General features: G+C 40.6%; 1 protein-coding gene across 1 annotated transcript; it reads right to left on the bottom strand.

Annotated features, from left to right (window-relative positions):
- Window positions 1-4,150: 4,150 nt before the first annotated feature.
- Window positions 4,151-26,564, bottom strand: LOC306773336 (uncharacterized protein). The gene is made up of 24 exons (XM_079263125.1): window positions 26,452-26,564; window positions 24,990-25,192; window positions 24,659-24,763; window positions 24,419-24,514; window positions 19,955-20,065; window positions 18,845-18,968; window positions 18,294-18,756; window positions 18,015-18,082; window positions 17,680-17,926; window positions 17,368-17,546; window positions 14,820-15,042; window positions 14,576-14,724; window positions 11,300-11,391; window positions 10,992-11,149; window positions 10,765-10,910; window positions 7,992-8,244; window positions 7,781-7,896; window positions 7,469-7,703; window positions 7,244-7,383; window positions 6,900-7,149; window positions 5,672-5,802; window positions 5,306-5,573; window positions 5,098-5,204; window positions 4,151-4,576 (listed from the first exon to the last, which is right to left on the bottom strand). The coding sequence occupies exons 1-24, from the start codon at window positions 26,489-26,491 to the stop codon at window positions 4,569-4,571; spliced, it is 3,912 nt and encodes a 1,303-aa protein (XP_079119251.1). The 5' UTR covers window positions 26,492-26,564; the 3' UTR covers window positions 4,151-4,568.
- Window positions 26,565-26,766: the final 202 nt, after the last annotated feature.

The following is a 26,766-nucleotide window of genomic DNA, read 5'->3' on the forward strand; positions in this document are numbered from 1 at the left end:
TATTTTATAGTTTAAAAGCAAATCTTAATGAAAGGAGTTTGTTAATTTGATCATTTAGACACAAAAGATGAACTAAGTTATGAGATGCTCATCTACACCAGTCTTGAAGCTTTTCCTGGAGCATCTAAAGGTTAGTAGAGGCTCTCATTTGTCATTTACCAGTGATGCTCAGTCGTCAGCATGGGCAAGCACCATGCGGACAACCCCTTTTTGCAGTGCTCCTACAGCTAGAGCCCTCTCAGCATGGGACTGTGCTGTTCACTGGCTCACACAAATATGATTTTATGCTGTGATGGTCTCTAGCAGTTTGCTTTTGTCAGTAAAGCTGCAGTTGGTTTCGGCTTTTACTTTCACTACACACTCAAAAATAGAGGTACCAGCTTGTACCTAAAAAGGTACAAATGCTTGTCGCTGTGGGTGTACTCTTTTGAGAGACATTTCTGTGCCCTTCAGTTCTGGTCTATTTTTGTACCTTATCAAGTTCAACCTCACCTTATCAAGTTATGTTTTTTTATGTTTTCACAGGATTAGGCCTGGTCCATGCAATTTAGCAATATTATCTTATCTTTAATCTAGAAATAATCTTCAAAAACTCAAAATACTGACCAGCCGTACACTTAGTTTGCAGCATCTGACCTTCATTGTCTGGTCTAGCAAATGACTGTTGGGTAGTACTACTGTCATCACTCAACTCTGCTCTAGTTTGTAACATTACAGCCATTAACATTACAGTTTTCAATGCTGCAGGTACCCTTATGGTCGAAATGGTACAAATTTGTATTTTATGTCACTTTGAACCCTTTTTCGTACTCTGAAGGTGTGCTTCTGGTCTCTTAAAGACCAGTATTGTACTTTTGAGAGAACATTTCTTTAAAATGTACCTATAGGTACAGAAATGTCCTTATCTTGTACCTCTGTTTTTGAGAGTGTACTTTGTCATGAGGCCAGCAAAATCCACTCCCCCTCGACAGCTTTGGGACCGTTGCTTGGGGTGTGCTCAACTGTACTTCCACTTTCACACAAGGGACATGACACTTCAGCCTTAACAGAGGTAAATAAATGCAGGGCAGAGTTACCAGAGGTAGGGCAGGTAGGGCTGGGCAAAGCCCTGTAAAGACTGAATGAGGAATACAGATTAGGAAGGGCTTTTAACGCTGCGACCATGTGATGTTGCAATGCAGTTTTTTGCTTCCATCTCATCCACCCATCCTTGCTGGCACACCCCCACCATCTTGTTTATGCACAACTTCTCAATCACATCCCTCACGTCCTGCTTGGCGAGGTCCTACCTCTCCTTACCTTACTGGTTTTGTTGTAATGGGTTGTTTGGAAACAGTCCAGCCCTGCTTGGACACTGCCATGGATCTTATTACACTCAAAATAATTTGATGAATTAACATAAAAAATGTATGTGGAAACGATTACAACACCATCAAATGGCTTTTAGTATTACACAAGTATTACATATCAACTCCACACACATGGGTTAAGATGGCATCATGCTTCAGGGTAGATTAAACTTATTTACTAGGCTGGGTCTGATGCAGTTTAATCCGATTGCATCGCATGTGATTCTTCTAGTACTAAAGAGAATAGCCTGCTTTAAGAAAACAGCAGTTTAAAAAGTCCTTCTTAACAGAGGTAAATGAACTTCTATCATTTGTAGCTCCTGTTAAATGAGACAAAAATACAAATAGGGAGGTAACTGCTCCAGTAAATATATATCTTCAGTCACAGACTTTCATAGTTCGAAAACAAAGTCAAAGGGATAATCCTGTTTTTCTCTTGGAGGCAGAGATCAATGCATCGTTGTGGGTCGATGGAAATTTAAAAAAAAAAAAAAAAAAAAAATACAATGAAGAGTTTTATGTATTAGTAGTATGAATGAAGTAGTCTGCAACTCGAGTTGATTTGTTAGTGAGATGTGTGTATAAAGTGGACGTAGTGATATGGTAGGTGATGTGGCACTGCTCAGAACTCCAGTGTGTAATCCGTGCATGCAAGTGTGTTCGTGGATGCAGCGACACCCTCAGTGTTGCTATTCCCTCAACAGATTCCTGCCAGAATGTCTCCTGATGACACCAAGGCTTAAACAGACGTGAATGTCTCCATTACTTCAGAGGACATGACATTTACTACAAAACTACTATGACCAATACCTGATGACAAGTATTTATACTACTATTACCTACTCATTTACTTTCTTTTTGTCCCAAAAAGAGAGATTGTCCCCACAGTGTGACTGCACAGCCAGATTTATGTCCTCACAGCATGAGTACACACAAATACACGCATACTCTGGCCGGCAGCCAGGCACTGGTGGTTGGATGCTCTGTCAGATTTAGACATGTAATTACTGTTCTAACTTTTGCGAGCTGCGTATTTGTGTGTGTGAGAGTTTCTGTGTGAACTTGTTGATCTAAATATAATGCATGTGTATAACAGAATAGGTTTATGGCCATGACAGGAGCACATAGTGTCCCTGCTTGCCCATTGATACATTACTGTATAAGTATATATAGATAACTGTTTGTGGGGTCAGCCAGCTGGAGATGAATCCTAACTGCATGATCAGTGTGTAAATACGATGTTAAATAAGATGTCACTGATCAAATTAATCTTGAGAGAAACAATTAGATTGGGATCATCGACCAAAGTGGTCATATTAATAGTAGATTGTACACTGGCACCACCTAGTGGCCAACGTGGGAAAAAAAATCACTTGCAGGCTTCTCCATTTCCAAGATTGGAAAAACGAGTCTTAGTATTTCTGAGCCAACTGCAAATGTTTTACTTTGTGGGCTGAAATACATCCTGACATACAACTGCAATACTCTGGATCATCATGCATACAGGTGTTCTTGGGATTCCAGCAGCTTCAAATACTTGCATGCAGCTCATCAGGCTTTTTAACAGCTGGACAACAACCAGTTTTATCTGAATCACATTTTCAGGAAATACCCAGTTTAAACTCCTTTGCACCAGTTTTTATTTGGAGGAATACCTGTATTTTCACACAGATTGCATGGGAACTGTGACTTGCTTATGAAATAAGCTGCTTAAGTTGTTCTTTTGAACTGGAATCTGGACAGAAAGACCAGTTTCAATTTATCTGTCTGGCACCGACAAAAGAAAGAAGAAAAACTTAAAAAGCAAAAAGGACATCACATTCAGAAAACACAGAAGCTAATTTAGCTCAGAGCACCTGTCTTTTTTTTGAGTGTGAGTTTTCTGAGGGTGACAATAAAAACAGATCATTTGGATAATATTTATTCTTAGTGTTTTCCAATTAAAACTGTATCCTGTTAAGCTCAATGATCAAGATTTGACTGCAAAATACCGGCAAGATATTGGGATATTATAATGCAAGTCATTATCAGACATGGTTTCCTCTGTGTTAAGAAGAAAGGGAGCTTCCTACAGCGTTGAAATTCATCCTGCTGGTTTACCTTTAAACTCTTAAATCCACTTTAACCTTTTTGTCATAAATATTAAAATTTCTTACATAAGTCTGTAAAATTAGATTTACAGTACAAGAAAAATATAAACTTATGCTGTAACGCTAATACTGTGTAATTTGTAAACCAAAAGTTACTGTTTTCTTCATTTAGCAGTACTTTTATAAATGTGTGCAGTAAAGCATTTATGCTTGAATTTCGTGTGCAACAATGCAATTAATTTCACATAAATCAATGAAAATAATGCAATTAATAAGCATGATTAAATTTGACATTGTTGCTGAGTACTTATGAGGTTTTTTTTTTCATTTCATTACAATCCCCACATTGTTAGTTTGCACTTTGTGGCAGATAAAATACTGGAGTCACACACCTTGTTTGCAAATAAAATGTGATGCAGATATTAACATAAAGAAGACACACACATCCAGAGTTGCATGTTTTAAGCTGTTTTTAATGAATACGAAAAAACCTTGACGGGTTTGTGGCACAAATGTTTTTCAATAACACTTAAATACTAAAAACTTTGGAAAACATCCATATATAATTTAAATAAATAAAACTCTGGACAAGATGAACTCACACTGGATACAGGATGAAAATGAACCTACAGAATTTACCTTCCAACACGCAGGTTTCATGTATTGGCCATGAATTAAGACTAAAATAAAAACAAAAAGTGAGGCCGTGGTTACGGTAACTTGCCTCCATCTCTAGTTGCATGACTCACTTAAAGTTCAAGTAAAAAACGATAATCACTAGAAAATAACATGTTCTAGTGGAGGCGGACTGCATTTAGTGTGGCCTTCACTCAGTTTTGTCCCTCAAGCCCTGAGCATCGTGTGCCATGGCTCTGTTATTAATAATCACAAAACACTCTAGTTGAGGGACACACACACACAAACACACATTTCAACCTGAAGGAGGTCTTAGTGTCTGAAGAATGAAAAGTATTTGAAGTATATACACAGAGCTTGGATCAGCTCTGTTCTGTCGAAGGTAAACAAACAAACAGCAGTAGATATCACAGCGTTAATGTCCTTGTTTCATGTTCCTCTTGTAGATCCTTGTTCGTCTCTGGCTGCTGCGTCGTCTTGACGACGGGCGATTTCATGACTCTGAAGTAAGACAGAAACATTTTGGATATTAAAGCGACGAGCTGCAGTTTGTGCTTCACCCTAAAAAAACAAACAACCTTGGATGACCCGATGAGATGATGTGTAATCTTTAGAGATGTCCAATTTTATCAGTATACCAATATTATCGGCCGATATCGACATTAAAATGCAATATTGGAAGTTATCGATATCAGTTTTTACTTTTTTAATGACACAACTTTTACACAAAATACAGATATTATACACCAACCTCTTCAGCTACGTCTCCTTTAACTCAAAATGACAAAATATAAGACATCTCATGTATAGTTTTTCCAAAATTTTTTATTTTTTTTGGCACAACTCGCTCCAAAAATACCTGTATTATTGGTACCAAATTATTGGCATTTCCAATACCAGATTTATATTGGTATATATATATATATATATATATATATATATATATATATATATATATATGTATATATATATATTGAACAACTCTAGTCATGCTAAAACAATAGTAATCCTGCCGACCTTACCTGCGATTTCAGTTGCATCGTCAGGCAATGGATCGGAGTTCATTACGTACTTGTTCCCAAATATCCGCACCATCCGGTCAAAGAACTTGCACTCCTGCCTCTCTCCTCTAACAAAACATGACAGAGAAATTCAGAAATAATCAGAAAAACAATATGGCTAAAAGGTTAATCCAATCTACTTTGGGGTTTGAACATGTTGAACGCTCACTGTCGGCCTTCCAGAAAGTGCCTGAAGTTGGCCCTCAGCCTCTTTATCCTGGACTGACACTGTTCCGGCGTGCGCAGGTATCCCTGGCTGGTCATGACCTGGGACACCTGCGTGTAGATGCGTTTGTTCTTAGTGCTGCTCTTCAAATTGTCCTGGATGTTCTCGCTGCCCCAAATGTCTAGAAGGGCCTCGGTTTCTTCGTCGCCCCACGTCAGCTTAGAGCTGTCAGACACCCACTGGTTACCAGCGGCGAGCAGGACAGACGAGCCTGCGGGTCAGAAAAAAACCACGCAAAAAAAAAAAAAAAAACTAAGTTTTTGTTGAGTGAAAGTATCTGCAAACAGATGTTTTGTAATTAGTCTCCACCTTTCATCTGGTCCAGGTCCGGAGAACCGTCATCAACTTCCTCTGGGACCGGCGTGTCCTCAACTGAGTTCTCCACCTTCAGGTCCTTCCTGAAGATTTTGTCCATTTCGTTGAAGAATTTAAATTCCTCCCTGAAATTAGAAATAAAATTCATCTTCCGGGATAATATGTGGATAATTAGTGATGATCCTGTTGAGATGGAACAAAACCAACCAACATGCAGTGTGATCCAAACTATGACTTCCACCAAGGCGAAGGTTATGTTTACAGCGGTGTTGCTCCGTCTCTCATCAGCAACATTACTCAAAACTTTATGGACGCATTTTGATTAAATTTTCAGGTAAACTCCAAAATGCAATAAGGAACATGTGATTAGATTTTGGCAGTGATCTGAATTGCTGCCTGGATCCAGGAATATTTTATGATTCCTTACAGGCGCAGGAACATCAGCAAACTCTCATATCCTCCTGACTACCAGTAGTTCAATTTGTCCTCTATGAAGGACCTTTGTAAACCTAAATATTTTAATCTCCCTGAATGCTACTGAACTAACACCTTTTGGTCTTTAAAGAGGACATTTAGTGCTTTTAAATGGTACCTCATTTGTGGGGTTGGGGCTTTGTGAACTTTCTTTCTCTCTTCAAGAAAAATGGCCTCCATTGCAACAAGCATGTTTTATGGGAAGAGCATAATACTTGTCTTTGTGCTGATTTTTACTTGAAATTTTGTAGTTATATTTTCATTGAATATCTTATAAACACATTAAATCATTTCTTAGATAAATATAACTATATTTTACCACAATATTTAAAAGTTTAAGCAATGTGAACATTTGTAGTTACACATTTTTTTTCCCTGGTAGTCAGGAGGATATGCAGATCTTCTACGGGTAAAAACAAAAGGCTGCGTCGCACAGATTTGTCTTTTTCACTGAAATTCTTTTAAATATGCTGAACAGTTGTGTTGTGGTTGTCTGCTGTAAACATAATAAACTAGTGTTGTTATTCTTGTCTCTTTACATCACTGCTGACAAGCTCAGACAAGCCTGAGAATCGCTTTCCTGATGAGCTTAAAGGAAACTATTTAAAGAGGTTGTTTGATATTATTACGCAGCAAAACGTCAAGTGACACTTTCACTTCTTTACAACCTAAATAATGATATTAAACTGGTGTATAAAACTGGGAACAGAGTAGAAGAACTGAAATTCTCTGTTGTGGGAGCACTAACTTTTCATGGACGAAGCCATATTTAAGGCGCTTGATGCGGGTGTAGCACTGCTCTGTGGTCCGTATAAACCCATGGCTGCTCATCTTCTCGGAGATGTACTCAAACACATGGCGGTTCTTCAGGCAGCCCCTCAGGGTGAGCTGGACGTCATCTTCACCCCAGATTTCCAGCAGAGTGCGAGTCTCCAGCTCCGACCAGGGCGTCTTTCTGCTCATGTCGGCGAGGAGGTGGCTGGTCGAGGGTTGTTCGTCTACAACAGAAGACAAGAGCTTAACCGGTGGGAATCATTGTCGGACATTTCTACAGAATGCAGCACAAATAGATCTGAATGTGTTTAAACCTACACAAAAGAGGATCACTGTCCAGAAGTGGTTCGACGTTGGCATCAATCATGGTGCTGTCCACATCCGCTAACAGAGAATGGTCACCGAGCACCGGGGCGAGAAGGTTAAAGTATCGAAACACAGCTGGCCGGCCTCCATTTCTAGAAAAAAATGAACCTAAAGTCAGCTGGGAAACATCCCACTTTAATCCCATGGCGAGTAGTTTTATTTTATTCTTTTATTTACCTCCGGTTGTTGCAGTTTCGCCGATACGCCTTCTTCAGCCTTTTGATCCGAGTCTGGCACTGCTCCGCCGTCCTCAGGTAACCCATGGTGGCCATTTTCTCTGCTATCTCTGCATAAACGTGGCCGTTGCGGTGGCAGGTCTTCAGGCTGTGCTGCACGCTGTCGGCAGCCCACACGTCAATGAGAGCAACCGTCTCCTCCTCTGTCCACGGGGCGTTCACGCCGTCTGCAAGCCCTGCAGGCAGACGTAGCATATACAAAGATGTAAGACCTCTTGGTCGTCTGTAGTCGTGTGAAACATGTCGACTGTACCTTGATCCTGGTCTTCTTGTTCATCTTTTTCATCGTATTCATCAAGAGAAATGGCCTCCTGTCCCAGTATTTGCTCCAGCTGGTGGTAGAACTTATAATCCACTTTTCTCCCGCTTCTAGAAAGAGTGAAAAGATGAAGCACAGAAGGTGTTTAAAGTTCCCGTTGGATTAAAAAGGCAGAGAAGGTCGGAAGCAGAGAGACTCATCTCACTTCTTCCTGTCGTAACACTGCCGGAAGTTGATCCTCAGCGACTTGACTTTCCAGCGGCACTGCTCTGAGGTTTTGGAAAAGCCGAGGTCTTGCATTCTCTCCGAGATCTCAGCGTAAACGTGCCCGTTGTGCACGAAACCCCTCAGAGCCTTCTGAACGTCTTCTTCTCCCCAGATGTTGATGAGTGCCAGGGTCTCCTCGTCTGACCACGAGCTGGTCGCAGGTTTTTCTGCTGACGCGTTGGTTTCTTCGTCTTAGATTATAGACACAAAAGCTGTGTCAGAACTAGTTTTTGGTACAAATGATGAAACAATAGAGCAGAAAATAACTTGTTTCCTATTTTAGTTCATTAGCAAATGAACATGTGGATTACATACCATACCATGCAGCCCAGCAGGGTCTTTTTTAACATCGAGATGAGCTACTATAGTTCTGATGTGACTACTGTGACTAATATTAACTCATTAGTTCTCCTTAATACAGCAGTAATAACTGTTGTATTATAAGTGTTGGAAAGCCTGATCAGTCATCATTACAACAGCGTAAATATTGTAACAATTGTGTGTTTGTAGGATGAGTTCAACAGAACTAAACATTGATAGTTTCTAGGGGTGGGAAAATCGAATCGAAAAATCTAAAAATCTAAAATCGGGATTTTTTGTTTCACAATTTTAAAATAGATTCTTTAATTCAGTTTTTAAAAAAATTTCAAATAAAAATAATCCATTATAAAATATTTGTCATTTTTATTAGTTTTATTGATCTTTTTACTTGTCTTCTTTGGTATTATAGCAGCAGAATGATGATCTGGCTGCTGTGTTGTTTTTTCCTAATTGAAATCAAGAAAAATGACAAGCAAGAAAAAAAAAAAAAAAGGTTTCTTTTTTGTTTTTAATCGACAAAAATCAGCGATATTGAAGAATTGTGAGAATCGCAATTTAAATCGAATCGGCACCCAAAAAAAACGGAATCGAATCGAATCAGGACCAAAGTATATCGTCACAGCCCTAATAGTTTCCCCCCAAAAATGTGCCAAAACTCCCTGCTATATTCTCCTGTTATTCACTCGAGCAGCAGATTTGCATGTAATTGAAACACATTCTGAAGCGGTGATTTTTATCTCCAGAATTTGTAACCAAACTTCATCTGCCAGGATAACAACACTCTCCCCCACAAAACAGGATGATCACTGAGAACCTCCAGAATTTGGGAGTGAAGAGACGAAATGACCTTCCGTGAGCTTCTACGTTTGGGGTCAGCTTGGACATTCTGTATGCTCCAGTGTGAACAACCACATTGGTTGGCTTGAACAGCTGCTGGTAGTGGGAATAAGATGTTGTGTTCAGGCTGGTGAGCAGCATCAAGAGGAGGTACCAAGCTGTGGTGGCAACGTTTAGATCTTGTGCACACTAGAAAGTGTAAAAATGTCAAATATTTGTTTTTTTTTTTCCTCGTTACTACGGGAGAATGCAACGATCCAATCCGCCAAGCAACTAAAACAACAGTGGATGCCAACAGGAGAATAATGCAGGAGGGTTTTGGCACATCTTTTGGAGGCATTACCCACAAGCTAAGTTGTTATTCAATCCTTACAAGTTGTTTACTTTGTTGTAAAATATTCAGGGTTTCCAAAGACGTGTTTAACACCAGTTTAACCAGATAGACCACCAATTGGTGGGCTGTGACGGGATGCTTTCGTCTCGATTTGACTACGATTTTTGGGTGCCGATTCGATTTAAATTGCGATTCTCACGATTCTTCGATATTGCTGATATTTTGTAAAATAAAAACAAAAAAGTACAAAACTTTTTTTGCTCGTCATTTTTCCTAATTTCAGTTAGGAAAAACAACACAGTAGCCAGATCATCATTCTGCCGCTATCATGCCCAAGATTCATTCATTCATTTATTATCCTAACCGCTTAGTCCAATGAAGGGTCGCGGGGAAGCTGGAGCCTATCCCAGCAGGCTTTGGGTGAAAGGCAGGGTACACCCTGGACAGCTCGCCAGTCCATCGCAGGGCCACACAGAGACAAACAACCACTCACACTCACTCCTAGGGGCAATTTAGAGTAACCAGTTAACCTAACATTCATGTCTTTGGACGGTGGGAGGAAGCCAGAGAACCCAGATTTTTTTTATTTATTTGGGGAAAAAAAAGATTTTTTAACAACAACAAAAGAAAAAATTAAAATTGTGAAGCAAAAAAATCCCAATATTCAATTTTTTCGACTCGATTCCTCACCCCTATAATTATTAAAAGGGGAGAAAAAGGTTTCCTTCACTTCTGAGCACACTGTACATAGTTCCTATCCTCCACATACAATACTCTTTATTATCAGCATGTATTTGCTGCAAGACCAAAACATTCACATTAATCATTTATTTGCTGAGTGTTTATTTAGCTATAGACTTTTGTTTGGTGTGGTTTGTTGGACTGGATGATTGGATTGGTAAAGACCATACACAGATACGACTGCACAGCACCAAGTCCTCATGCTGGTCACTGCTTCTGCACCGAGATAGCCTCCAGTCATTGCCATAAGCATGGCTACAACCCAGAAGCTATGCTATGCTACTCATCACACAAATGCATTTTGGTTATAAATGCGCCGCCACTTAAAAAGGAAGTAAACAAACTTTCCATCGAGACGATTTATCGTCTCGAAGCTTTGTTTGAAAAAAGAAATATTCAACCAAACACACTAAGTTCTTTCATTTTTACTTCCAGAGCGCTGTGTTAATAATGAAAGGAGGAAAAGGAGACATTTTACCTCTTTCAGTTACTGACTCTCCGTTGGACTCTTCTGATATTTCTATGGAGTCTGATATCATCGTGGATGATGTTGACGGCTGTTTATCCAGAATTTGCTCCATCAGATCATAGAATTTAAAGTCCACTCGATCCGTCCCGGATGAGCTGGAAGTATTAAAATCATGTCTGTGAGCACGAAATGTTGGCAATGAAAGATTTAAAATGAACATTTTAGTTTCTTGTTACCTCATGTTTTCTTTACACTGGCGATAGTTCGCCTTCAGACGTTTGATCCTGGTGTGGCACTGCTCTGGGCTGCGGGAGTAGCCGTGGGCACTGAGTTTGTCTGATATTTCCGTGAAGATGTGACCGTTGTGCGGGTAGCGTCTGAGGCACTGCTGGACCTCAAAGCAGGTGAAATTTAAAATAAATGTGGCGATAGCTTACATGGAGATCATAGCTGTGAATCACACACGTATAACAGCAAGGAAGGCTGGATCCAGAGGAGTGAATTACGGCTTTAACTGTAAGAAGCCTAAAATAATGTGCTTTACCTGCTGGTCTCCCCAGATCTCCAGTAGGATGATGGTCTCTTTGTCAGACCACGGCACTTTCTTTCTGTCTTCTTGCACTCCCACTGCAGACTCTTGGGAGACAAACGGACAAGTGTAAATAAAAGCTGGAACAGATTTATAGCAGTGTAACTAATACGTGTATAAACAATGCATGACTGATCTAAAAAATGTCAGCATAAAAATATGTAATAAAATGATATTTAACTTGTTTCAACTCAAGGCTATGCAAAAAAAATAGAGCTGGTTCATTTATTTTTCTTTCTTAATGTTGTCTTGAAGTCAAAAAAAGTAATTAAGAGCTGTATAGAGGAGCAGCACTTTCCCAAATAACCAGTGAATATGGACCAGTCTCACTATACTACTAAGTGGTTATTGTTGTAATCTTAGTATCACACAATGAAACCTCTCTAATGACCAGCTACAACCTTAATAAACAAAAAAGGTATGGTGTGTGAATGTAAATGAGAACAGAATACTATTTGCAAATCTCTTAAACCCATATTTCTTTATTCTCAGTGTAAAATAAACAACATATCAGATGCTGAAACTGACATTTTAATGTAATTAGCTTATTATTTTTTTTATTTGATCGCAGCAATACGTCTTAAAAAAACACCAACAGGGGCAACAAAAGGCTGGAAAAGTAATCAGGTGCATTTTACAGCTAGTTGGTTTAAGTGGCAACAGGTCAGTAACATGAAGGCCTTGCATAGTTCAGCAAGACAATGCTAACAATGCTAATAGAAATGCTGTTGTATCCATCACAACAGCATTTCTATACAGGTGAAATGATACAGGGGCCTTCAGGCAGGCCTGTATTAAAACAGGATTGGCTCTTGACTAGAAACTGCTGCACTGGACCAGGAACGATGACAGAAATTTCTCTATGAACGCAAGTTTACCGTGTAATCCACAAAAAGAGCTTAAATCAGGATCACACAGAGAGGTAAAATATAAACACGATCTAGTTGTCTTTTCTGGACCAAAGTGGAAAACTGGTCAGATAAAATTGAAACCCGAAATTCCTGTTGGTCAGCGTGGACAAAGTGTCCCGTGGACTAAAGAGGAGAGGGATCATCCATGTTGCACCTCTGAAGGTAAATGGTTGCATTAAAGCTTTTGTTGTTGGCAACTACAACTCCTCAATGCTAAATCGTACATGAAGGTTTTAGATCAGCATCTGCTCCCACCCAGATGACTCCAGATTCAGGGAAGACCTTGGAGATTTCATCAAGACAATCCTGAACCACATATTGCTTCCATCATAACAGCAAAGCTTCACAGCAGAAAGGTCGAGGTACTGAACTGGCCTGCCTGCAGTCCAGACCTTCAACCAACAGGAACCATTTGGAGTATCATAAATAAATAATCCAGCTATGAAGGTCCAGTTGAGCAGCTGGAATCCTGCATCAGACCAGATGGGACAACAATGCTCTCCTGAAGCTCCAGCTACTGGTCTCCTCACTTCCCAGATCAATCAATCAACCAATCAATCAAATTCTATTCATAAAGCTCTATTATAATAAAGCATGTAATATTACATCTATTACAACTACAGTTGATAAAGTGCTGGACAAAGATGAAAACACATAATAAAAATAAATAAATTAGAAATAAAAACAAAATAAATATATAGTACACTAAAACAGAGCTGATTAAAATGAGGAACAGAACAAGCCCCTGCAAAGGCACGATCACTGTTCACCCCTGGATGGTGGGACCACCAGCAGGTGTTGCCGCGAGGAGTGCAAGGCTCTACTGGGCTGGTGGGGAGTCAACATGTTGCACAAATAAAGAGTTAATGAATAGAGGAAAAACCAAACAGCAGGATTTTGAAGTGAAATCTGAACTGGACTGGGAGCCGTGTCGTGAGCGCAGGACAGGAGTGATGTGGGAATATTTCCAGGTGACGTTTACAGACAGATGTTAGAGAAGAGGCGATGCTACAACAGGGGTTGAAAAGAGTGGAGTTTGCATGTTCTTCCCATGTATGCGTGGGTTTTTCCCCAGGTACTCTGGCTTCCCACCCACCCAGAAGACATGCATGTTAGGTTCATTTCTATGCTTAATTGATCACTTCTCACAACGCAGTTGCTTTGGTTGAACGTGTTAAAATGACTGAAAAATAAAACAAAAAAATCAAAACAACAAAAAATGGTGACTTGAGTTGACAGGAAAGAGAAGGAGGTAAAGATACTGGAACTGGAATATTTCACTGGGCAGTATTTAGGTGATAAATTGGCAGGTTGGTGACCTGAAAATGAAAAAATGAAAAGTATCCACCTAAAAAGGAGGTGATGTCTCCATTTTTGTTTGTACTTATGGCGGTTGTTGATCCTTAGCTGATAAGATACCTTTAGTCTGAGTGAGGACGTGATCGTGAATGACTGCAAAGACAGATTTGTAGGTAAGGAGCGCTTCTCACAGCAATTGTCCTTTAAGTGAACTCAAATTCTTCTACTCCACCCAGAGGTTTACCAGCAGTTGGGTATTTACCATTTGGAGCCAGCTAACCCTCTGGTTATCTGTTCAACTTCCAACTGGGAAGTCAAACATTTCAAACGTGACTTTTTAGATTTCTTGGCCACATCTCTCCGTTACCAAGTCAAAGAAAGAGCTTCAGCGCTCTGCTGCTTGTCTTTATGCTACCGCTGATATGAAGACAGTCTGCTGGACATCATAGGTAATAACACTGAACAAGAGTGAATCTTTTCTTTTTCCTCAACAGTCTGGAACGGGGGTGTCCAGTTCCAGTCCTCAAAGACCACAATCCTGTAAGTTTTCCATGAATTCCTGTTCAGACACACCCGATTCAAACTAATCGGTCATTGTGCAGAACTTGTCTGGATGTTGGATCCATTTAATGGAATCTGGGTGTGTTGGAACAGAGATACATAGAAAACCTGCAGAACAGCGGCTCTTGTGGACGACTTTGGGCATCCCTGGTCTGGAACGTCTTAGACTTATGTGCCTAAGATGTTTTATCCCATGATTTGACATAAGCAGGGCTGATATTAAATTTTATTTTTTTATTTTTAAATAAAAATATATTGAATTGAAAATTGAATTGCATTTCCCTGATTTACAGTTTTCAAAATTCATGGCTTATCTTTAGTCCCACATATTTAATTCAATTCAGTTTTCTTTGTATAGCACTTCACAGCCTTCAATCCATCCAATCCTCCATCCTGAGCATGCACGAGGCGACAGTGGAAGTTTAAAACAGAATATTAAAAACCAGTAGAGACACTTTACCAATGTCTGGGTGACCGAAGGAAGGGAAGCCCTGGTCCGGAGCCTCTTCTGATATTTCATCCAGCTCCAGCACTGGTTGGAAGTCCTTCACCAAAATCCTCCCCAGTTCGTTGTAAAACTTGCATCTAACTTGTTCTTGTCCTTTAAGGCTGAAATGTAAGCATTAAAAAAAAGAGAAGATGTATATAAAGTATTTAAAAATCTGAATTTTTCTTGTGTAATTTTCATTGTAAATCATACACACTTGTTTTGGTAGCACTGCCTAAAGTTTGTTTTTAATCTTTTCAGCCTTGTCTGGCACTGCTCGGGGGTTCGGGAGAAGCCCTGGGAGGCCATCTTGCTGGATATGGCGGAAAATATGTGTCCGGTTCTGTGCATTCCTCTCAGCTCCTGCTGCATCTTGTCGGCACCCCATATGGTGATCAGGGTCAAAGTCTCCAAGTCTGTCCAAGGCACACTTCTAGTCCCTTATAACAGAAATATGAAAATCTGTTTCTGACACAACCATGAAATATTTTCCAACACATAAACATGTTTTGTTTTTGTTTTTTCTGACAAAGAGTATTAATAGAAGTAGAGTTTTATCATTTTGACATGTTTCGGCTGTCACTTCACGTGAAAAAGGTAAAAACATTGAGTTTCTAAAAATACTTTTTAAAAAAAAATGGAAAACTTTATCTCTAAATAGTCAGAGTAGACATTATTAACTTAATCATACTATACAGTTCAAGAAGTATTGTGTTAGTTTTGCCATTTTATACTCGATATGCATTTTTCTCCTTTATCCTTAGTGTCTATAGTCCAACATTACTGCTTCTTTTTGTCATATTTTACAACCCCAACTCCAAAAAGTTGGGATGTTGTGTAAAATGTAGCAAAACAAAATACAATGATTTACTAAATCTGATGAACCCTTATTTTAACCCCAATAGAAGATAAACAACATAACATGTTTAAACTGAGATGTTTGACCATTTTATGAAAATTATTAGCTCGCTTTCAATCTGATGGTCGCAATGCATCTTTAAAAAGTAAGAAAAGGGGAAACAAAAGGCTGAAAAAGTAATTGGCATAAATCAAAAACTGGAAGAGGCTTTGATAATAATTAGTAAAACTGGCAACAGCTCAGTAACGTAACAGTATAAAATAGGCATTATAGTGAGGCAGAGCCTCTCAGATGTAAATTTTCATCCAAAAACTTCCTTAATATAGAATAAAAAAAGACTAAAGATTTCACCATATACAGCGTTTCATATTGTCAAAAAATTCTGAAAACCAGGAGGAATCTCTGTGTGCTGGGGACATGGGGGGAAGGTAAAACCTAGATGGTTTGGATCTTTGGACCCTCAGATGGTACTGTATTATAAAAAGATTCTCAAAGAGAAATCAGTGCATGGAATCACGCTTAGAAACCACAATTTTTCCTTATGTTCACAAATGGAAGTTAAAGCTCTATTAGGCAAAAGTGAAAGAAAATCTAGAAAAGCCACAGTGTTCTCAGGGCCAAAGCTGATGTAAAACGGTCAGAGACCAAGTAGAAAACTGTGCTGTGGTCAGATGGAGCAAAGTTTGAAATTCTTTTTGGAAAGCATGGATGTCCTGCAGACTAAAGAGGAGAAGGAGCATCCAGCTAGTCATTAGCAGACTGTCAAAGCCTGCATCACTGATGGTATGGGGCTGCATTAAAAGCCTGTGGCAACTTCCACATCTGTGAGGCTTCATCAATGCTGTAAAGTACATAAAGGTTTTATTTCAACCTTTATATATCCAGAAAACATCTATTTCAGAGAACTCCTTGCAAGTTTCAGCAAGACAACGCTAAACCACATCCTGCTTCCATCACAACAGCATGACTTCACAGGAGTAGAGGCTGGTGCTGAAACGGTCTGTCTGCAGGTCAGCCTTTTCACCAACAGAAAACATTTCAAGCCTCACAAAACCCAAAAAACATCTTGCAATAAAGGTCCCTGCTGAGGAGCTAGACAACTGTTGGAGAAAAATCAGACACTCAGTGAGAAGGTTAAATACCTTTTACACGCTGCATGGAGTTTACACAAGCCAGCAGACAAGTCTAACATTCAGCTTAGAATTACATATGTGGCTTATATGCATCCCTTTCCCCAACATCATCACACTGTGATCTCTTGGTGTAGGACCCCCAGAGTGAGGTTTACAATGACAAATTCTTGCAGGGGGGAGGGTTATAGTAGTTGTTTTCACTCCAGAGACACTTTGCAGCAGGAGATAAGAAACTTGTACCAACAGGCTTTTCTACTGAAGCCACTCTGAACACCTGGCATCTACAGACGCTCACAATATCATCATAACAAGATGTCCCCATCAAAAACTGCATCAGACCAGACGGGACAAGATTCATCTCCTTCAAGTCCAGCAACTGGTGTTAAAGCTGTTCAAGAAGAGGGGATGTTGCACAATGCTAAACATCACCCTGTTCCACCTTTTTAGAGACGTTCTGCTGCCATCAGATTCAAAATGAGCAAATAGTTTTAACACCTATGTCTGTTGTGAATAAAATATAAGTTTCTGAGCTTTGCAAATCATTGCAACATCCTTTATTTACATTTCATGCAGCATTTTCCCAATGTTTTGAGAAAAATGCTGCGCGATCTGGCCTCTCTTTTTAAATTTCATCAAGAGGAGATTTGAACCCTTTTATTCAAGTTAAGAGAACAAAAACAAAGCTAAAAAAAAAAACAAAAAAAACCCCGCATTAACAGTAAACTCACAGCAGCAGCGCTTTTTAAACTGATGACAAAATTGTGACAGCGTACCGATTTCCAGTGGGCCAGTTTGTCCGAGGAACTGCAAGTCATCATCCCCGTCTTGGGACTCGTCTTCATCGATGACTTCTTCGACGTCGTAGGTGAGCTCCGGAACAGCCGAGGAAGCCGAGGAGGCGAGGATCTGCTCCAGCTTGGAGTAAAATTTATGCTCCAGCCTGGAACTCCCTCTGGTAGCGGATCACAGAGACACACAGACCCATTTTTATGAAGGATTTCATGCTTTTTTCTTAGAGGTTGTGTTTAAGAGTTATGAGACAAATGCCAGTGAGTTTACGCTAAACTTTTAGATTTCATATTCACTTATTGCTCTGGCGGAAGCACTTCTTCAGTCGTTTGATCCTCGTCTGGCACTGCTCCACCGTTCTCATGTAGCCCCTCTCTGCCATCTTCTGCGCGATCTGAGTGAAGATGTGACGGTTTTTTAAGCAGCCCTTCAAAGCACGCTGCACAGAGTCCTTCCCCCAAATGTCAAGCAGATGCAGCGTCTCCTCATCCGACCAGGGAACCTTTGAGTCCATTACAAGCGGGAAGGAATGTTCCTGAGAGTCTGAAATTAGACGGGAAGAGTCAGCTGAAGCTGCGGTGAGACGGAAACAAAACAGGCGCTGACTGAGACGTGCATGAACGGCACAAACCTGTGTATTCTCCCCAAATGGAGATCAGAGGAGATTCGCCTGAATTGTCATCATCCACCGAGGAATCCCTGCAAACATTGAAAGAGACACATTTGCTCTGATTTGATCTGCAGTCCGAGTTCTTGAGGGATCAAAGTGTTATACTGAGGAAGATGCTACATAAAAAGCGAAGGAAATGTTAAGTTCATCCAAAGTTTGCTCTGAGAAAAGTAAATAAAAGATGCATGAAGAGAAAAGGGATGTTTCTATGTGTAATATATACATTTTCACACATCTTACAGGAAAGCCGACGCTTGCGAAGGCTGCTTTGCAGGGACTTCCACACCTCCGCTCAGTTTCCTCTTCCTCAGACTTTGAGCTGCCCTTTGGTTACTCTCACCGGCCTGTGAAGCCATGCCCATGGTCTCGCTGGACATCGTGAGGTCTATGGTGTCATCGCATGACCGTGTTGAGTTCTGCGCTGTCTGCTCCTGGGAAGTGTCCCCGCCGCCTCTCAGCGGCAGCGGCCAGCTCCCAGAATCCCTCATCTCCCTCAGTCTTTGGCTGATCGCATCCGAGCTCTTCCTGATGGGCTTCTCCAGGCTGCTGGTGTTGACAGAAGGGCCGAGGAGTGCCTTGTGTTCTGGAGGGGTTGGGTCTGTGAGGGTAGGTGAGCAGGAGGCCTGGTCCATGGCAGGTCTGGTCCCAGGAGGCAGTGAGAGGGAGGACAGGATGCAGTCATCCATCGGTAACAATCTTGGATCTGCAGATGAGGATGAAAAGCATGAGGAAGATAAAGTGGCAAAATGATGGAACTTCACATATCTGCCATCGCCGCGGGCGTCCAGTACCTTTCTCCTCGAAATGGCCGAGGCCTCTGTGGTGTTCAAGTACAGCCTTCATGTCCTCCGGCGGGAAAAGGGATTGTAAACAGTCATCGAGGAATGATGGAGCATCTCTGAGCAAAGTGGCCAGCTGACAGGAGAGATCATAACATGAAATAAATCTTGCTTGTTTCTGATCGCTACCAGTGTGGCTTCATGTGTTTTTACTCGTGGCTCAGAGCCAAGACAGGTAAAGAGGAATAATAAGTCACAGGTTATTTACCCCCCCATCCTGATTCAGCTGCAAACAGCTGCTCAGTTTGTTTGCTCAGAGCAGGTTTGTGAAGATAAAAACAGCTGAATAACAAATATATACACTGTACCCGACTCTTAGAGGCAAAAGCAAAGTCATGCGCTCGTATAAAAGTACACAGAAGTACCGCTAGATAAGAATACGCTGGGTAATGAAAACCAAACAAGTTTTCTATGTGATATTATAAGTTCACACCTTCTGGTCAATTCTAAGGTTTTTTTTAATCATCTTCTCCCTAATATGTTTCAGAATTAGCTCCTATGAACCCCATCAGATCACCAACATGCAGGATGCTCCTCTACTATGTCATCTAGTTCATATAAACTGAGCCAAAACTCAGATATTTTGAGAAAAACCTGAGATGAACAACTTTCAGCAGCACGTTTAGCAGAAATACCTTCAGTTAATCATTATGACTGTATCGGTCCCTCACCTCATTGGAGAGGGGATTTTTGTCCCTTTTCTCTAAAATGTTTGGTTTGGGGTTATTTGCTTCTGCTCCGGGTCCTGGAGCATGGCAGTCAGGTTGAGGGCTGGACTTTGACTGAACCACTGCATTATCTGGACTCTCTGTTTTTCAGCCACTGTGTTGTAGATTTACAGCTCTGTTTAGGTTCCCTGTGCAGAAGCATGACCCTGTTGAGCTGCAAAACACCTGTCTGTCTGAGAACGTCATGATCTGGGGACAGATCAGTTTTATTTTGCAATGAGGTGTAAAAAAAAAAAAAAAAAAAACAAAACGGTGGATTTCCTTCTTTCACGTAACTCGTGTTATTACCAGCATGCAACAGTCGATTTAAAGCTTGAGTTCAGTCACACAATACCTGTGTGAAGTCTGGAACAGGCAGCAGCTCATCCATTCTTGATATGAACTCCCACACCAGCATCTCGAGTGCTGCATCGTACTTAGGGCCGAAGTACACAGGGAAGATTTCCTGCAAGACAGAAGCAGGCAAGTTAACAGAGAAATGAGCCAACATGAGCATCATGTTGCATAATCAGTGCAAACTCATGCATAGCTTTGGATATGAGTGCTGCATGTGATTCCTGCAGGTTTTTAAGATGAACAGACACTGCCTGGCCAAAAAAAAGGGTCTTATTAGATAATCATTTGCCTGCATCAACCAGAGAGAAAAAAATCTATTAAGGTTGCAGAAATGACTACAGTTAGATTAGGAATATCTAATGCATCATGAACAACTGGAAGGATACTGGGAACTGTTTAATAGTGGAAGTAAAGGCCTTTACACATGAGCAATGTGAAGGGAACTGGGAGTAAACAGCTGTGTAGCCAGAAGAAATCCACTAATCAGTGATACTAACTGGAGATAAAGGCTTCAGTTTGCTAGGGAGCATAAAGACGGGACTCTGGAGCCTTAGAAGAAGGTCATGCGGTCTGATAGTCCTGATTGACCCTGTCCCGGACTGATGCAACCATCTTGCCTAGTGGGAACAGGCTATGATCCGGGGCTGCTGCAGTTGGTCAGGTCGACGTTCAGCAACATTAGGAAACCAAAGGAGGAGGTCAGCTGACTACACCGAATGATCAGGTTATGCATCAATGCGCTTCTTCTTCCCTGATGACACAGGTATATTTAAAGATGACAGTACAAGGAATGACTGGGCTGAAAAAAAAAGAGTCGTTCAGGGAGCAGAAGACACCATTTTCAGGCATAGATTGGCCACCAGAGTCCAGATCTGAACCCCATTGAGAAACATTAGGATGTGCTGGAGAAGGTTTTGCACTGTGATCGGACTCTCCCATTCCAACACCAATACTAAAAAAAAAAAAAAAGCAACACCGGGTGGAAATAAGTCCTGCGACACTGCAGAAAATTATTGAAACACAGCAAAAGCTGCCATAATCAAAGCTAAATACGCTCCGGTGTGAGAAGTTTGGTTCTGATCAAAACACTGAAATGACGCCAGAAGGGGCTCCACATCTGTCTTGGAGTGACCTACATGGGTCAGGAAGTCTGGCAGGATGTGCTCCATTATTACCCTGCCACAGCCAGACACTCTGGTCTGGGAACTTTATGAGAAATCCACGAGATTTTTTTTTCTTTTTACACATGTGGATATTCAGCATGCTTCCAGAGTCCACAGCCAACGAACACGCTGGGAAGACTTACAGTGAGAGATTTGTAGAGACGGTCAGGAGTTAAACACACTCTTTATTACATGTTTTCTTGTTGTGCCCCTGAACAACTCAACATGCTGTTCTTCTAGGATTTTCCCAGAGTTCTTCCCTCCAGTTCTCACTCCCAGGTCTGCCTGAATTTCTAGGTGCCAAGAACACAAAATCCCCTGAGAGCAAAACAGACACGTCTGATGGACTTGGCTCTTTTTAAACAAAATAACAGATTTCTGATTACAGAGATTTCAACATCAGTGAAAGCTATAGTTGGTAATCTTGCTCAGAAACATTTTATTTTACTCTGGGTGAAGTGGTTCCACGTCCTGATAGTAGTCTGTACATTTTGGAATCATGAACAATATGAAATGTAGTTAGACCCCGAAGTTTACTGTAAATCTGTAAAAACTCTGATCAATCCAAACGTTCGGGCCGAATTGAAGTTGTTCATTTCTTTTATTTCGTAAGCTTCTCCTTCCGGTTCCCCTCCTCCCCCACCCACAGTGCATACCTGATAGCCACACCCTGCATAGAAATAGTGTGTTAGGATGAAAATACAAAGCAGTGAAGAAGAAACTCTGAAGGTAACATGGCTGAAAACTGCAGGAACGATTTCCCCGACCCGGCTCGGTTTATTTGCCTCCTCCCGCTAAACAGCAGAGAATATATATTTATATGTATGTATATATATGTATATATCTATATATATATATGTATATATATATATATATATGTATATATGTAGTCCCTTGTCTGAAAAAACAATAAAGGTCATTCTGTAAAATACTGTATTTCTAGAAATATCTTATTTCAGGCCATGAAGATCCTGTTTTGAAGAGATCCTGTAAACAGGAGAGGCCTGTTGAATTGTAAACAAGGAAGTCTGGATCTATAATTACCTGGAAGGAAATCAGGATTGTTAACAAATGGAGCGAGATTCTCTCTTCCTGCTGATCTCACTGCTTGATTTAGGTCATTTCAAATCTCCTCCAAAACAACAATAAAAACTAGATAAATAAATATTATCGATCAAAAATAACATTTAAAGAGAGAAAGTTCTTTATTAAGTAAATATGCAGAATGACGTCTCTGACTCGATTTCAGCAAAAACAAAAGAAATAAAATACAAGAGACGACTAATGTTTCACGTTATTCATACTTCACTTTGATGACTGTTTACTAGCATATTTCTAATCATTACTTTTCATTTTAATAAAACAGACAATCTCATCATACTTTCTCCACAAGTTTTTGGCCTTCTTTCCCGTCTTAAACTCATCTTCTCCTCATCTTTATTCTCTAATTTAAAAAACCTCTGGATGCGGTTTAGTGGCAGATTATTTTGCACTTTACACATTATCAGTGTATTTACTGACTTCAACTTCTGATATGATTTAAAAACAGAGCTTGATAAATATTCTGTTGGTTGATAATAATCTCATCTGTAGACTACAGCGTTTTCCTGCAGCATGTTAATCTGGATTAGTAGATGTTTTATATGTTTTGCCAAACCACACAGTGGATACTATAACTATCAGGCAGCTGTATAGCATGAATATTGAGCTTTTAAATCTGATATATAGCTTTAATTTTAGGTAATATCGCAATGGTTTTGGGTCATTTTTCCTTTTACATAATTTATGTGAAACTTCCAAGACAATTTATCGTCATTCACAAGAATCTGGTTTCAGACTATTTTTTATTTGTCTTTTACTAAATATTATCCATCTGTTTTCTTAACCGCTTAGTCCAGTTCGGGGTCGGGGGAAGCTGTAGCCTGTCCTGGGCGGGAGGCAAGGTACACCCTAGACAGGTTGCCAGTCCACTGAATATTACAAATTATGAATAGTCATAATTTACTGCTCGTTTATTTTTTTTGTCAAAGCATTTCCTCTCAATCCAGAGGTAATTCAGACAGTGAGGCTTCAATAAGCAGCCAGATGGACGATGCAAACAGTTCCACCTTGTAAAATGTCACTAAACGGATATTTTCTGAGATTAGGTAGGTCCCGCCCTCTCATAAAGACTGACATCTTTATGAGAGGTTTTTGTTTACTCCTAACAAATGAGTTAAACCAGCCTCCTATTTTCCTAATCAGTTTCCAAGCAAATAAAATTGGGATCATTCTGGCAGGATACAGCAGGCGAGGAGGAGCATGCATCTCAATAAGAGAGTTCTGCCCATCCAGGACGCAGGAAGAGGACTCCAGTCAGCTCAATCGTGTTAAATGTAGTCAAATATGGCGGTGAAATGACTTTAAATGGTTGGTGGAAGTCAGGGTGATGTATACGCCCAGGTCCACAAATCCCGATGGACACTATTTATAAGAAAGCAGAGCAGGAGAGCTGTGCGATAAGAGGACCTTAGAGGTACAGTTTCCTATAGCTCCACTTCAATATAAGCTTATCAAGTCGAGAGCCATCACTTAAATGCAGCTTGGTAGATGATGCCAGGATGCAGGAGAGTCTGGCTTCTTTTTCCCAGTAGATTTCCTTCATGTGTGAATGGAAATTTGGCTTACTGTTGAAATTATTGCAATCCCATCCAGACTTTTATACATGAGACGCCTGATGGCAACAAAGATCAATGAACTCCACTTCTATGTTATGTTTATTACATGTTTAAGACGTGTCTTTTTTTTATGACAGGTGGGGTTTCAGGTCTGAAATAGCAAATAAAAAGGTCATTTAAGGTCATAAAGTCATTTGAATGTTCAGCATGAACACTCAGACATGCTGAGGAATTAAATCAATAGCAGATTAGTGTGTCGAGAAGGAATTTCGACACGATTAAACCAAAAGCGGCCTCGTCAGTGGGAGCTGAATTCTGCGTCTACCATCTGCAAGCCTCAGCAGAAACCAAGATTTGTCAGGCAAAGCTGTGTTTCTTCCAGTTTGTTGAGCCTACGTTCTCTGCAGTTTCACATTCCTGATCTTAGCTGACAGCAGAGCAAACCCAACGTGGTCCTCTGCCGGCGTAGCCGATGCACGTCAAGCTCCAAAGAGCTGATGCTTTCAAGAGCTTTTTTCTGCACACCACTGTGGTAAAGAGCCGTTTCCAGAGTAACCACAGACTTTCTGTCAGCTCAAAGCAGTCTGGTCAGCGTCTCAGAAAACATAAGCGAAAGCAGAAAAAAAAAGAAGCACATCCTACCTGGAAAAAATATTTTCTTTCAGAAGGATCCTCCAGTAATGAATGCACCAGCTCCACAAAGTTCACTTCAGACTCTTCCACCTGGTTGATAGTTATCTGATAGAAAAACATAAAAAGAAAACTATGTCAAGTATGCGAGGAAATGGCTTTAACAGGTCCAACTATTCCAACTCAACTCATAAATAACTGAGCGCGCCACAGAGAAACATTTGTGTGTTTTCCAGCCATGGTTTGACTCACGTGGTGATCTTTGGCAGTGCTGACCGGCGCTTTAATTCTGTCCAGATGTGGCTGAATAGTTTGTAAGTCCACCGGGTTCTCCCCTCGACACATCTCCAGAACCAGCTAGTTGCAAATGAAAATCAAACGTGTCACATTTAAGGCTTTTAGCGCTCAATGTTTGGCTGTTGTGATTCTGCTCAAATACATTTAGCGAATTGAACATGATCACATTTTTTTTTTTTTTTTTTTTTTTAATAGAAAACACGACTGAGGCGACACGTGGAATTTCCTTTTTACAATCCACTGGAAAAGCCGTGCTTCTGCACAACCAAACTAAAATGCTACTGACCCTGGCTCGGAGTCCCAGGATGAGCTGAGCTCTCTGGCTGTAGCTCATCAGCTCGGGAACCAGCTCTGTCACCATGGTAACAAACTCTTCCAGCATCCCATAGTGATCCACAAGTCCCTGCTGCACAACTTGCCACACTGCAGCCGACAGAAGCTGCAAGGGTGGGGCCAGAAGCCGCAGATAACGGACTGGAAGATCATTATCTGAAGCAGAAGAGAGGAAAATGAAGAAGTGAGCACAGAAATCACGTCACATGTTACTGTTGATGTTTCCCAGCGTGTCACAGGCGACAGCATTTCTACGACTTCCTGTGAAGTGATAAAGCAACGTAAGCTTAAAATAAATCAAAACATGTTTGTTGCACTTTTGAAAAAGGTGATTAAATTCAACAAAAGGCCTTGTAGGCTTGCATCGGGCTCTAGTTTCCTTGAGCTCAATGGGAACGGACATCCAGGGATACACCAACAGAAGCATCAACCCAGAGGACACAAGAGATCTACAACCAAAGTCCTGATGTATGACAACCCACAAGAATGGGCTTGAGTTGTTCAAGGAATATGGATGCCTGCATAAAAACAGGCTGCTGGTACTAACAACGTGGTGGCAAATCTGGTTTATCTGCTGACATTAAAGCTTCAAGACAAAGCTTGACATTAAGTTACAAACACTATGCCAACTTCATGCAACACTGCTCATAGCTGATGGAAAAAAAACACTCATTTTATTGGTTGTTGCATAAAAAACACATTACAGCTGCAAGGTCTCGCTCCCTTTTTATTATTATTATAGCTGAGTTGTAACTGGCACAGCTTATGTTGTCTTTATGATGCCTGTGTGGACCAGATCTGGAATAGTTATTTGCAAATCGCCTGACAACAGAGATGCAAGTGTCTTATCTATTTTTAATCTTTGCAAGGTTTTACCAGCTGTGCCAAAACAAACCCCCCTTGTTTGCAAACTAACATAACATTTACCCACAAAAAGCATCCAGAGTCAACAACCTCCACCAGTTCTTCAGTGATGCACATGAACACAGTATGCATAAGTCAACTTGTTGTGAAGTACTGCGTATAATAATGACATGACAGGGCTGCTATCAGGTGCAGAGACAGCAACATCCATCAAACTCACTACATGTGTTATGGCTGACCTCTTTACATGATGCAAAAAGCAGCTGGATTACTGCCAGTTTAATGAATAGTGAAATTACATGACACAGATATTTAGCCGAACCTCTGAATGACCGCAGGAGTGATGGAAAACAAGCTTCACTTCCTTACAGGATCAGTAGGAATCAAGTTATGGAGCCGCTGCAGGAATATTGATAGAGAACAAAAGCAGGGTTCCGCTATCCTGTTACGGTCGCGGCAGCGTGCAGACCAGACATACAGGTCGGGTTTTATAAAACACTCATACCGTGATTGTTTTGATTTTTTATTTTATTTTAACAGGGTACACGCACCTCGGTTGCTTCCACTTTCAGTTCCGCGTTTTGTTTCCATTTAGCAGATAGCTGGAAAAATACGGCCAGATGTCGCCCTCGGCTTGTAGCTACCAGGAAGGGAAAAATATGTTTTTTTTAAAAACGGACCTTATCTATAAATTATCCTAATTTCTGATTAGTAGAACAAACATCTGCGACTGCAAACCCACTAAATAGGAGGGTAATGTTGCTGGATGCATGGAAAAGCTCTCCGTTTTTCTTCTCGCATCGGTTGGAGAGGCAGAACAAAGGTTTCTGGTCTCATCCGCCTCAGTCCAGATCACGGCAAGCCCT

The sequence above is a fragment of the Telmatherina bonti genome (genome assembly GCF_933228915.1).
Source record: "Telmatherina bonti genome assembly, chromosome: 23".
Lineage (NCBI taxonomy): Eukaryota > Metazoa > Chordata > Actinopteri > Atheriniformes > Telmatherinidae > Telmatherina > Telmatherina bonti.